This window comes from Saccoglossus kowalevskii, chromosome 13, assembly GCF_978046115.1.
Source record: "Saccoglossus kowalevskii chromosome 13, keSacKowa6.1, whole genome shotgun sequence".
NCBI lineage: Eukaryota > Metazoa > Hemichordata > Enteropneusta > Harrimaniidae > Saccoglossus > Saccoglossus kowalevskii.
The window spans coordinates 2,169,507-2,183,540 of NC_140653.1; the positions used below are offsets into that span (position 1 = coordinate 2,169,507).

At 38.8% G+C, this 14,034-nt stretch overlaps 1 protein-coding gene across 4 annotated transcripts in view; it reads left to right on the forward strand.

Moving 5' to 3' along the window:
* The window catches only part of LOC144352019 (uncharacterized), a 140,921-nt gene that overhangs the window by 90,466 nt on the left and 36,421 nt on the right, over window positions 1–14,034 (forward strand). For all 4 annotated transcript variants that reach the window (XM_085506854.1, XM_085506856.1, XM_085506855.1 and 1 more), the window contains exon 3: window positions 13,434–13,577. In XM_085506854.1, coding sequence (XP_085362980.1) covers window positions 13,434–13,577 — 144 coding nt within the window. The remainder of the gene's footprint in view (window positions 1–13,433; window positions 13,578–14,034) is intronic.

Below are 14,034 nucleotides of genomic sequence, written 5' to 3' on the forward strand. Positions count from 1 at the left end.
CACACTCAGTACAGCCTAACTGATATGTCAGCTTACACACACTCAATACAGCCTAACTGATATGTCAGCTTACACACACACTCTCTACAGCCTAACTGATATGTCAGCTTACACACACACTCAATACAGCCTAACTGATATGTCAGCTTGCACACACTCAATACAGCCTAACTGATATGTCAGCTTACACACACACTCTCTACAGCCTAACTGATATGTCAGCTTACACACACTCAATACAGCCTAACTGATATGTCAGCTTACACACACACTCAATACAGCCTAACTGATATGTCAGCTTACACACACACTCTCTACAGCCTAACTGATATGTCAGCTTACACACACACTCAATACAGCCTAACTGATATGTCAGCTTACACACACACTCTCTACAGCCTAACTGATATGTCAGCTTGTACACACTCAATACAGCTTAACTGATATGTCAGCTTACACACACACTCAATACAGCCTAACTGATATGTCAGCTTACACACACTCAATACAGCCTAACTGATATGTCAGCTTGCACACACTCAATACAGCCTAACTGATATGTCAGCTTACACACACACTCAATACAGCCTAACTGATATGTCAGCTTACACACACTCAATACAGCCTAACTGATATGTCAGCTTACACACACACTCAATACAGCCTAACTGATATGTCAGCTTACACACACACTCTCTACAGCCTAACTGATATGTCAGCTTGTACACACTCAATACAGCTTAACTGATATGTCAGCTTACACACACACTCAATACAGCCTAACTGATATGTCAGCTTACACACACTCAATACAGCCTAACTGATATGTCAGCTTGCACACACTCAATACAGCCTAACTGATATGTCAGCTTACACACACACTCAATACAGCCTAACTGATATGTCAGCTTACACACACTCAATACAGCCTAACTGATATGTCAGCTTACACACACACTCAATACAGCCTAACTGATATGTCAGCTTACACACACACTCAATACAGCCTAACTGATATGTCAGCTTACACACACACTCAATACAGCCTAACTGATATGTCAGCTTGCACACACACTCAATACAGCCTAACTGATATGTCAGCTTACACACACACTCTCTACAGCCTAACTGATATGTCAGCTTACACACACACTGAATACAGCCTAACTGATATGTCAGCTTACACACACTCTCTACAGCCTAACTGATATGTCAGCTTACACACACACTCTCTACAGCCTAACTGATATGTCAGCTTGCACACACACTCAATACAGCCTAACTGATATGTCAGCTTACACACACACGCAATACAGCCTAACTGATATGTCAGCTTACACACACACTCAATACAGCCTAACTGATATGTCAGCTTACACACACACTCAATACAGCCTAACTGATATGTCAGCTTACACACACACTCTCTACAGCCTAACTGATATGTCAGCTTACACACACACTCAATACAGCCTAACTGATATGTCAGCTTGCACACACACTCAATACAGCCTAACTGATATGTCAGCTTACACACACACTCTCTACAGCCTAACTGATATGTCAGCTTGCACACACACTCAATACAGCCTAACTGATATGTCAGCTTACACACACACTCAATACAGCCTAACTGATATGTCAGCTTACACACACACTCAATACAGCCTAACTGATATGTCAGCTTACACACACACTCAATACAGCCTAACTGATATGTCAGCTTACACACACACTCAATACAGCCTAACTGATATGTCACCTTGCACACACACTCAATACAGCCTAACTGATATGTCAGCTTGCACACACACTCAATACAGCCTAACTGATATGTCAGCTTACGCACACACTCAATACAGCCTAACTGATATGTCAACTTACACACACACTCAATACAGCCTAACTGATATGTCAGCTTGCACACACACTCAATACAGCCTAACTGATATGTCAGCTTGCACACACACTCAATACAGCCTAACTGATATGTCAGCTTACACACACACTCAATACAGCCTAACTGATATGTCAGCTTACACACACACTCAATACAGCCTAACTGATATGTCAGCTTGCACACACACTCAATACAGCCTAACTGATATGTCAGCTTGCACACACACTCAATACAGCCTAACTGATATGTCAGCTTACGCACACACTCAATACAGCCTAACTGATATGTCAGCTTACACACACACTCAATACAGCCTAACTGATATGTCAGCTTGCACACACACTCAATACAGCCTAACTGATATGTCAGCTTGCACACACACTCAATACAGCCTAACTGATATGTCAGCTTGCACACACACTCAATACAGCCTAACTGATATGTCAGCTTGCACACACACTCAATACAGCCTAACTGATATGTCAGCTTGCACACACACTCAATACAGCCTAACTGATATGTCAGCTTGCACACACTCAATACAGCCTAACTGATATGTCAGCTTGCACACACACTCAATACAGCCTAACTGATATGTCAGCTTGCACACACTCAATACAGCCTAACTGATATGTCAGCTTGCACACACACTCAATACAGCCTAACTGATATGTCAGCTTGCACACACACTCAATACAGCCTAACTGATATGTCAGCTTACACACACACTCTCTACAGCCTAACTGATATGTCAGCTTACACACACACTCTCTACAGCCTAACTGATATGTCAGCTTGCACACACACTCAATACAGCCTAACTGATATGTCAGCTTACACACACACTCAATACAGCCTAACTGATATGTCAGCTTACACACACACTCAATACAGCCTAACTGATATGTCAGCTTACACACACACTCAATACAGCCTAACTGATATGTCAGCTTACACACACTCAATACAGCCTAACTGATATGTCAGCTTACACACACACTCAATACAGCCTAACTGATATGTCAGCTTACACACACACTCTCTACAGCCTAACTGATATGTCAGCTTACACACACACTCAATACAGCCTAACTGATATGTCAGCTTACACACACACTCAATACAGCCTAACTGATATGTCAGCTTACACACACACTCAATACAGCCTAACTGATATGTCAGCTTACACACACTCAATACAGCCTAACTGATATGTCAGCTTACACACACACTCAATACAGCCTAACTGATATGTCAGCTTACACACACACTCAATACAGCCTAACTGATATGTCAGCTTACACACACTCAATACAGCCTAACTGATATGTCAGCTTGCACACACTCAATACAGCCTAACTGATATGTCAGCTTACGCACACACTCAATACAGCCTAACTGATATGTCAGCTTACACACACACTCTCTACAGCCTAACGGATATGTCAGCTTACACACACACTCAATACAGCCAAACTGATATGTCAGCTTACACACACACTCTCTACAGCCTAACTGATATGTCAGCTTACACACACACACTCAATACAGCCTAACTGATATGTCAGCTTACACACACACTCAATACAGCCTAACTGATATGTCAGCTTACACACACACTCTCTACAGCCTAACTGATATGTCAGCTTACACACACACACTCAATACAGCCTAACTGATATGTCAGCTTACACACACACTCTCTACAGCCTAACTGATATGTCAGCTTGCACACACTCAATACAGCTTAACTGATATGTCAGCTTACACACACACACACTCAATACAGCCTAACTGATATGTCAGCTTACACACACTCAATACAGCCTAACTGATATGTCAGCTTGCACACACTCAATACAGCCTAACTGATATGTCAGCTTACACACACACTCAATACAGCCTAACTGATATGTCAGCTTACACACACTCAATACAGCCTAACTGATATGTCAGCTTACACACACACTCAATACAGCCTAACTGATATCTCAGCTTACACACACACTCAATACAGCCTAACTGATATGTCAGCTTACACACACACTCAATACAGCCTAACTGATATGTCAGCTTGCACACACACTCAATACAGCCTAACTGATATGTCAGCTTACACACACACTCTCTACAGCCTAACTGATATGTCAGCTTACACACACACTGAATACAGCCTAACTGATATGTCAGCTTACACACACTCTCTACAGCCTAACTGATATGTCAGCTTACACACACACTCTCTACAGCCTAACTGATATGTCAGCTTGCACACACACTCAATACAGCCTAACTGATATGTCAGCTTACACACACACTCAATACAGCCTAACTGATATGTCAGCTTACACACACACTCAATACAGCCTAACTGATATGTCACCTTGCACACACACACTCAATACAGCCTAACTGATATGTCAGCTTGCACACACACTCAATACAGCCTAACTGATATGTCAGCTTACGCACACACTCAATACAGCCTAACTGATATGTCAACTTACACACACACTCAATACAGCCTAACTGATATGTCAGCTTGCACACACACTCAATACAGCCTAACTGATATGTCAGCTTGCACACACACTCAATACAGCCTAACTGATATGTCAGCTTACACACACACTCAATACAGCCTAACTGATATGTCAGCTTACACACACACTCAATACAGCCTAACTGATATGTCAGCTTGCACACACACTCAATACAGCCTAACTGATATGTCAGCTTGCACACACACTCAATACAGCCTAACTGATATGTCAGCTTACGCACACACTCAATACAGCCTAACTGATATGTCAGCTTACACACACACTCAATACAGCCTAACTGATATGTCAGCTTGCACACACACTCAATACAGCCTAACTGATATGTCAGCTTACACACACACTCAATACAGCCTAACTGATATGTCAGCTTACACACACACTCAATACAGCCTCACTGATATGTCAGCTTACACACACACTCAATACAGCCTAACTGATATGTCAGCTTACACACACACTCAATATAGCCAAACTGATATGTCAGCTTACACACACACTCTCTACAGCCTAACTGATATGTCAGCTTACACACACACTCTCTACAGCCTAACTGATACGTCAGCTTACACACACACTCAATACAGCCTAACTGATATGTCAGCTTACACACACACTCTCTGCAGCCTAACTGATATGTCAGCTTACACACACACTCAATACAGCCAAACTGATATGTCAGCTTACACACACACTCAATACAGCCTAACTGATATGTCAGCTTACGCACACACTCAATACAGCCTAACTGATATGTCAGCTTACACACACACTCAATACAGCCTAACTGATATGTCAGCTTGCACACACACTCAATACAGCCTAACTGATATGTCAGTTTACACACACACTCAATACAGCCTAACTGATATGTCAGCTTACACACACACTCAATACAGCCTCACTGATATGTCAGCTTACACACACACTCAATACAGCCTAACTGATATGTCAGCTTACACACACACTCAATATAGCCAAACTGATATGTCAGCTTACACACACACTCTCTACAGCCTAACTGATATGTCAGCTTACACACACACTCTCTACAGCCTAACTGATACGTCAGCTTACACACACACTCAATACAGCCTAACTGATATGTCAGCTTACACACACACTCTCTGCAGCCTAACTGATATGTCAGCTTACACACACACTCAATACAGCCTAACTGATATGTCAGCTTACACACACACTCAATACAGCCAAACTGATATGTCAGCTTACACACACACTCTCTACAGCCTAACTGATATGTCAGCTTACACACACACTCAATACAGCCAAACTGATATGTCAGCTTACACACACACTCAATACAGCCTAACTGATATGTCAGCTTACACACACACTCTCTACAGCCTAACTGATATGTCAGCTTACACACACACTCAATACAGCCAAACTGATATGTCAGCTTACACACACACTTAATACAGCCTAACTGATATGTCAGCTTACACACACACACTCAATACAGCCTAACTGATATGTCAGCTTACACACACACTCAATACAGCCTAACTGATATGTCAGCTTACACACACACTCAATACAGCCTAACTGATATGTCAGCTTACACACACACTCAATATAGCCAAACTGATATGTCAGCTTACACACACTCAATACAGCCTAACTGATATGTCAGCTTACACACACACACTCTACAGCCTAACTGATATGTCAGCTTACACACACTCAATACAGCCTAACTGATATGTCAGCTTACACACACTCAATACAGCCTAACTGATATGTCAGCTTACACACACACTCAATACAGCCTAACTGATATGTCAGCTTACACACACACTCAATACAGCCTAACTGATATGTCAGCTTACACACACACTCAATACAGCCTAACTGATATGTCAGCTTACGCACACACTCAATACAGCCAAACTGATATGTCAGCTTACACACACACTCAATACAGCCTAACTGATATGTCAGCTTACACACACACTCTCTACAGCCTAACTGATATGTCAGCTTACACACACACTCAATACAGCCAAACTGATATGTCAGCTTACACACACACTTAATACAGCCTAACTGATATGTCAGCTTACACACACACTCAATACAGCCTAACTGATATGTCAGCTTACACACACACTCAATACAGCCTAACTGATATGTCAGCTTACACACACACTCAATACAGCCTAACTGATATGTCAGCTTACACACACACTCAATATAGCCTAACTGATATGTCAGCTTACACACACACTCTCTACAGCCTAACTGATATGTCAGCTTACACACACACTTAATACAGCCTAACTGATATGTCAGCTTACACACACACTCAATACAGCCTAACTGATATGTCAGCTTACACACACACTCTCTACAGCCTAACTGATATGTCAGCTTACACACACACTCAATACAGCCTAACTGATATGTCAGCTTACGCACACACTCAATACAGCCTAACTGATATGTCAGCTTACACACACACTCAATACAGCCTAACTGATATGTCAGCTTGCACACACACTCAATACAGCCTAACTGATATGTCAGCTTACACACACACTCAATACAGCCTAACTGATATGTCAGCTTACACACACACTCAATACAGCCTCACTGATATGTCAGCTTACACACACACTCAATACAGCCTAACTGATATGTCAGCTTACACACACACTCAATATAGCCAAACTGATATGTCAGCTTACACACACACTCTCTACAGCCTAACTGATATGTCAGCTTACACACACACTCTCTACAGCCTAACTGATACGTCAGCTTACACACACACTCAATACAGCCTAACTGATATGTCAGCTTACACACACACTCTCTGCAGCCTAACTGATATGTCAGCTTACACACACACTCAATACAGCCAAACTGATATGTCAGCTTACACACACACTCAATACAGCCTAACTGATATGTCAGCTTACGCACACACTCAATACAGCCTAACTGATATGTCAGCTTACACACACACTCAATACAGCCTAACTGATATGTCAGCTTGCACACACACTCAATACAGCCTAACTGATATGTCAGTTTACACACACACTCAATACAGCCTAACTGATATGTCAGCTTACACACACACTCAATACAGCCTCACTGATATGTCAGCTTACACACACACTCAATACAGCCTAACTGATATGTCAGCTTACACACACACTCAATATAGCCAAACTGATATGTCAGCTTACACACACACTCTCTACAGCCTAACTGATATGTCAGCTTACACACACACTCTCTACAGCCTAACTGATACGTCAGCTTACACACACACTCAATACAGCCTAACTGATATGTCAGCTTACACACACACTCTCTGCAGCCTAACTGATATGTCAGCTTACACACACACTCAATACAGCCTAACTGATATGTCAGCTTACACACACACTCAATACAGCCAAACTGATATGTCAGCTTACACACACACTCTCTACAGCCTAACTGATATGTCAGCTTACACACACACTCAATACAGCCAAACTGATATGTCAGCTTACACACACACTCAATACAGCCTAACTGATATGTCAGCTTACACACACACTCTCTACAGCCTAACTGATATGTCAGCTTACACACACACTCAATACAGCCAAACTGATATGTCAGCTTACACACACACTTAATACAGCCTAACTGATATGTCAGCTTACACACACACACTCAATACAGCCTAACTGATATGTCAGCTTACACACACACTCAATACAGCCTAACTGATATGTCAGCTTACACACACACTCAATACAGCCTAACTGATATGTCAGCTTACACACACACTCAATATAGCCAAACTGATATGTCAGCTTACACACACTCAATACAGCCTAACTGATATGTCAGCTTACACACACACACTCTACAGCCTAACTGATATGTCAGCTTACACACACTCAATACAGCCTAACTGATATGTCAGCTTATACACACTCAATACAGCCTAACTGATATGTCAGCTTACACACACACTCAATACAGCCTAACTGATATGTCAGCTTACACACACACTCAATACAGCCTAACTGATATGTCAGCTTACACACACACTCAATACAGCCTAACTGATATGTCAGCTTACGCACACACTCAATACAGCCAAACTGATATGTCAGCTTACACACACACTCAATACAGCCTAACTGATATGTCAGCTTACACACACACTCTCTACAGCCTAACTGATATGTCAGCTTACACACACACTCAATACAGCCAAACTGATATGTCAGCTTACACACACACTTAATACAGCCTAACTGATATGTCAGCTTACACACACACTCAATACAGCCTAACTGATATGTCAGCTTACACACACACTCAATACAGCCTAACTGATATGTCAGCTTACACACACACTCAATACAGCCTAACTGATATGTCAGCTTACACACACACTCAATATAGCCAAACTGATATGTCAGCTTACACACACACTCTCTACAGCCTAACTGATATGTCAGCTTACACACACACTTAATACAGCCTAACTGATATGTCAGCTTACACACACACTCAATACAGCCTAACTGATATGTCAGCTTACACACACACTCTCTACAGCCTAACTGATATGTCAGCTTACACACACACTCAATACAGCCTAACTGATATGTCAGCTTACACACACACTCAATACAGCCAAACTGATATGTCAGCTTACACACACACTCTCTACAGCCTAACTGATATGTCAGCTTACACACACACTCAATACAGCCAAACTGATATGTCAGCTTACACACACACTCAATACAGCCTAACTGATATGTCAGCTTACACACACACTCTCTACAGCCTAACTGATATGTCAGCTTACACACACACTCAATTCAGCCAAACTGATATGTCAGCTTACACACACACTTAATACAGCCTAACTGATATGTCAGCTTACACACACACACTCAATACAGCCTAACTGATATGTCAGCTTACACACACTCAATACAGCCTAACTGATATGTCAGCTTACACACACACTCAATACAGCCTAACTGATATGTCAGCTTACACACACACTCAATATAGCCAAACTGATATGTCAGCTTACACACACACTCAATACAGCCTAACTGATATGTCAGCTTACACACACACACTCTACAGCCTAACTGATATGTCAGCTTACACACACTCAATACAGCCTAACTGATATGTCAGCTTACACACACACTCTCTACAGCCTAACTGATATGTCAGCTTACACACACACTCAATACAGCCTAACTGATATGTCAGCTTACACACACACTCAATATAGCCAAACTGATATGTCAAACTTGGCATGCAATGTGGACGTATAGTGATGACAGAATGTTGCATCTGAATCCCGACAACAGTAAACTAATCTCTGTAACCTTTAAATTCCTATTGTCTATACATATGATTTCTCTTTTGTTATTTAAACTGTTGTAAAGTTAGTCTGGTCAATGCCTGGGTTATTATGAAATTAAGTAGTCATCTTCTTGTATTTGCAATAAAGTAACATTGTTTCCATGGTTACCACTGCTTGTGTTATCTATAATCATTAAAAAATTAAGACTTGTCTCTTCAAAGACATACACCAAATCATAAATTGTCGACTATAAATGTCATTTTCCTAATTTACTCATAAATATTTTTGAATCCCATGTGCGAATCACAAAATGGGAGTCTTTGCAGTTAGTGTGTCTGTATGTGTGTGTGTGTGTGTACTTGGATTGCTATATGTTGCGAGGACAAAAATACAGATATATAGCTACTTCCGAGGACATACACACCTTCCGAGGACCTTTTTCATAGTCCTCGGAAAACATAATGTATATTAATAGTTAATTCGATTATTAATACGTTTTGCGTAGCTTAGGTTTAGTATCGGGGGAAGGTATGGTTCACGTTATATTAATATTAATATAATTATACCATACCTTACCCCGATACTAAACCTAAGCTTCGCAAACATTTCTATGTTCAGTCACGGGATATTTAACTCTTGTTTAATTAAACTTAATTAAAATGCAATTCTCCATTGTATTGCATTGTAATTGAGTTTAATTAAACTCCAATTAAAACGCAACCCTATATAAACTATATTAAAAGTTAATCCAATGAAGTCCTCGGAACTAATAGCAATACAAGTATGTGTGTATGTGTGTCCGACTGTTACACTGTTACACGGTTCTCAAGAACCATACATCGGTTTTTGATGAAACTTGGTGCATAGATGCTCTGGGCCAATGCGCAGATTTGATTAGGTTTTGTTAAAAATCCATGCTCGTTAATTACCTATTTTGCATGATAATTAGCTAATTTTTAGCTGTTCTATAACTGTTCCACTGATATCTAAAGAACCACTCATTGGATTTTGATGAAACTTGGTACATAGATGCTCTGAACTAATGCTAGGTTTTGATTAGTTTTTGGTAATAATCCGTGGATACTAATTACCTAATTTGCATAATGATTAGTCAATTTTCGGTTTTTCCACTGATATCTCAAGTACTAATCATCACATTTCAATGAAACTTGCTACATAGATGTCATACGACACTGCACAGACCTGATAGTTTTTATGGTAATATCAGTACATATAATTACCTAATTTGCATAATTAATTAATTTTCAGCTTTTGATATAAGTAGTGAGCATTACATTTCAATGAAACTTGGTACTTACATACTCAAGGACTATGCGGAGATTGATTGTTTCGGATAAATATTTGTGCATATTAATCACCTAATTTGCATAATTAGTTAATTTTCAGCTTTTCCACGGGTATCTCAAGTACTAATCATCGCATTTCAATGAAACTTGGTACATAGATCCTTTAGGACTATGCAGAGACCTAATTAGTTTTAGGGTAAATAATTGTGCATATTAATTACCTAATTTGCATAATTAATTTCTACTGATATCTAAAGTACTAATCATCACATTTCAATGAATCTAGAATTATGCAGAGACACAATTATTTTTTGGTAAATATTTGTGCATATTAATCACTTAATTTGCATAATTAACCAATTTCCAACTTTCACATTGATATCTCAGGTACTAATCATCACATATCAATGAATGTTTATACATGGATGCTGTAGGACAATAGACAGACCTGGATAATTGTGGGTTAAAATCTGTACATATTAATTACCCAATTTGCATAATTAACCAATTTTAAGCTTTCTCACTGATATCTAAAGTACTAATTTCCATTTTAATGAAACTTAGTACAAAGATGCTCTAGGACAATGTACAAACCTAATTAGTTTGGGGTAAAACTCTGTTCATATTATTTCCCTAATTAGCATAATAATCCATAATTTTTTGGTTCTAATCACATTTCAATTAAACTTGGTACATAGAGTTTTTGTTACATTGCGCAGACCTCATTAGTTTTACAATCAAATCTGTTCATGTTAATTTTCTGATTTGCATAATTAGTTTTCAGCTAAGTAATTTCAAATTATATTTAATGTGTCTTGAATACTCTCAGCACATGGGAGTTCTTTCTAAGCTTTCTTTGATTGTTTGTTATTTTTGGATAAATTTTTCTGTGTGAGATTATATTTAAATAATTTACTTTTATATACAAACACAGCTACATTTGAATAGAGGAAAGCTCTCATTGTAATTAACAGGGCCTGGGATTTCATTCAGTTTATTATTTGACAAATGTATAAACATATTTCCTATCTTCAAATTAGTTCCTTCTTGTTAATGCATTGTCCTTGATATGAAGTTCAAGGCCATTACATTTAAAAGTACTGAGTGTATCCATGGAAACAAACCCAGCATGCATTGTAATCGATCTTCTTGATGGGTTAATTATCTTTCACATTGAGTGTTTGACAATTTTAGTGTAGTTTCCAGTGTTGTCATTCCCTTTATGGTGGGTCCAATTGGTGTGATGAAAATGAGACAAGCGACTTTTTAGTCCCCATTAGAACAAAGTTCAAAAGGGGGACTTATAATTTGGTCTCTAGCTGTTCATCAGTCCTTCCTTCCATCTGTCCAGAGTCATATTTCAGAACCCTATGGACCAAATCTGTTCGTTCTTTGCATGTGCCTAGTTCTTTATCTAGGACATACATGTATGTACATGCAATGGTTTACTGATTCAATCCAAGATGGTCGACTGGCAGCCATCGTTTTTGAAAATGTGGTATCTTACATGTATGCATGCTTTCATACAAACATCATACATATTGAGATACATGTTTATGATGATTTGTTTTGTATCTCTGTACATTGGCCTGGACAAATTAAATTCAGTTCGGATAAAAAAAATTCATGAATAGCATACCCTGTTTAATTTCTGACCATATATTACGATTTTGGAAGAGTCATCTAATTTCTGTTGATACTAGACCAGCCAATTATTCACTCTAAATTATTAACTATGCTTTTGGTGCACATTACTTTATTTTTGGCATGAATAACATTTCTCGTAAGTCCAATGGGAACATTAACAATGACTTGTTGACACTTTATAAAACACACATCTTTGTACTGACCTTCTAAAGGGTAGGTGACTTTCAAATTTGTCCAGCCTACCAGGAAGTTACCTGCCTTGTATTAAAAATTAATTTTAAAATACTGCTATCTCATTACAAATGCATCATATAATATTATTTAGTAAAATAGCATTTTAAAATTTTGAATGAAGCAGACCATAACAAAATGTTACCACACACACTGTGAGTATTAATTTTGACTATGCAGACTATAAAGTTGATATTTTTCATGGGTGTACATGTACAGTTGTATTGGCAGTAATTAACACTTATATAGGTCGATCATCCTAACCGATATATTACAAATCTATCAATTTATATCTCCATAGTAACAGTTTTAATCATATTGACACTTTATCAGTCAAACCCTAAGGTACTGTACTGGAAATTATGGCATGTTTTTTTTCAGACTACATCCTAAATAGTGTTATTTGTTTCCCCCAGTAATGATGTTCCAGCATCTCCAAAGTCTGAAAAGAGGGATGTTACCATGGAGACTGACGGTGCCAATGATGATTGCCAAGATAACAATAACGACCCAAACAAAAAGAATATTATAAAAAAATCAATGCGCAAAAAATCTAGCAGGTAAGTCTATCATTATTTGTGTATGATACTCTGCAACATGTACAATAGTGTCATCATTATTTGTGTATGATACTCTGCAACATGTACAATAGTGTCATCATTATTTGTGTATGATACTCTGCAACATGTACAATAGTGTCATCATTATTTGTGTATGATACTCTGCAACATGTACAATAGTGTCATCATAAACGGCTGTCTTTATTTGCTATAGCTGTAAACAAATTATAACACTAGATGTTTCTCTGTTTCATCACCACCATGTGCATTTCATTACTGGCAGTAAAGATTATTGATAAGAAAAGATACTAATAAATATAATTACATTGCAGTTGATTAATAAGAAACTTCTAATTTCTATTTCTACTTTTGTGGACCTTAATTTTTCAAAATTGTTATCTGTAAAGATATTTTGCAAATTAAATTGTGAAAATATACTGCTGTTTCTGTAAGCTTT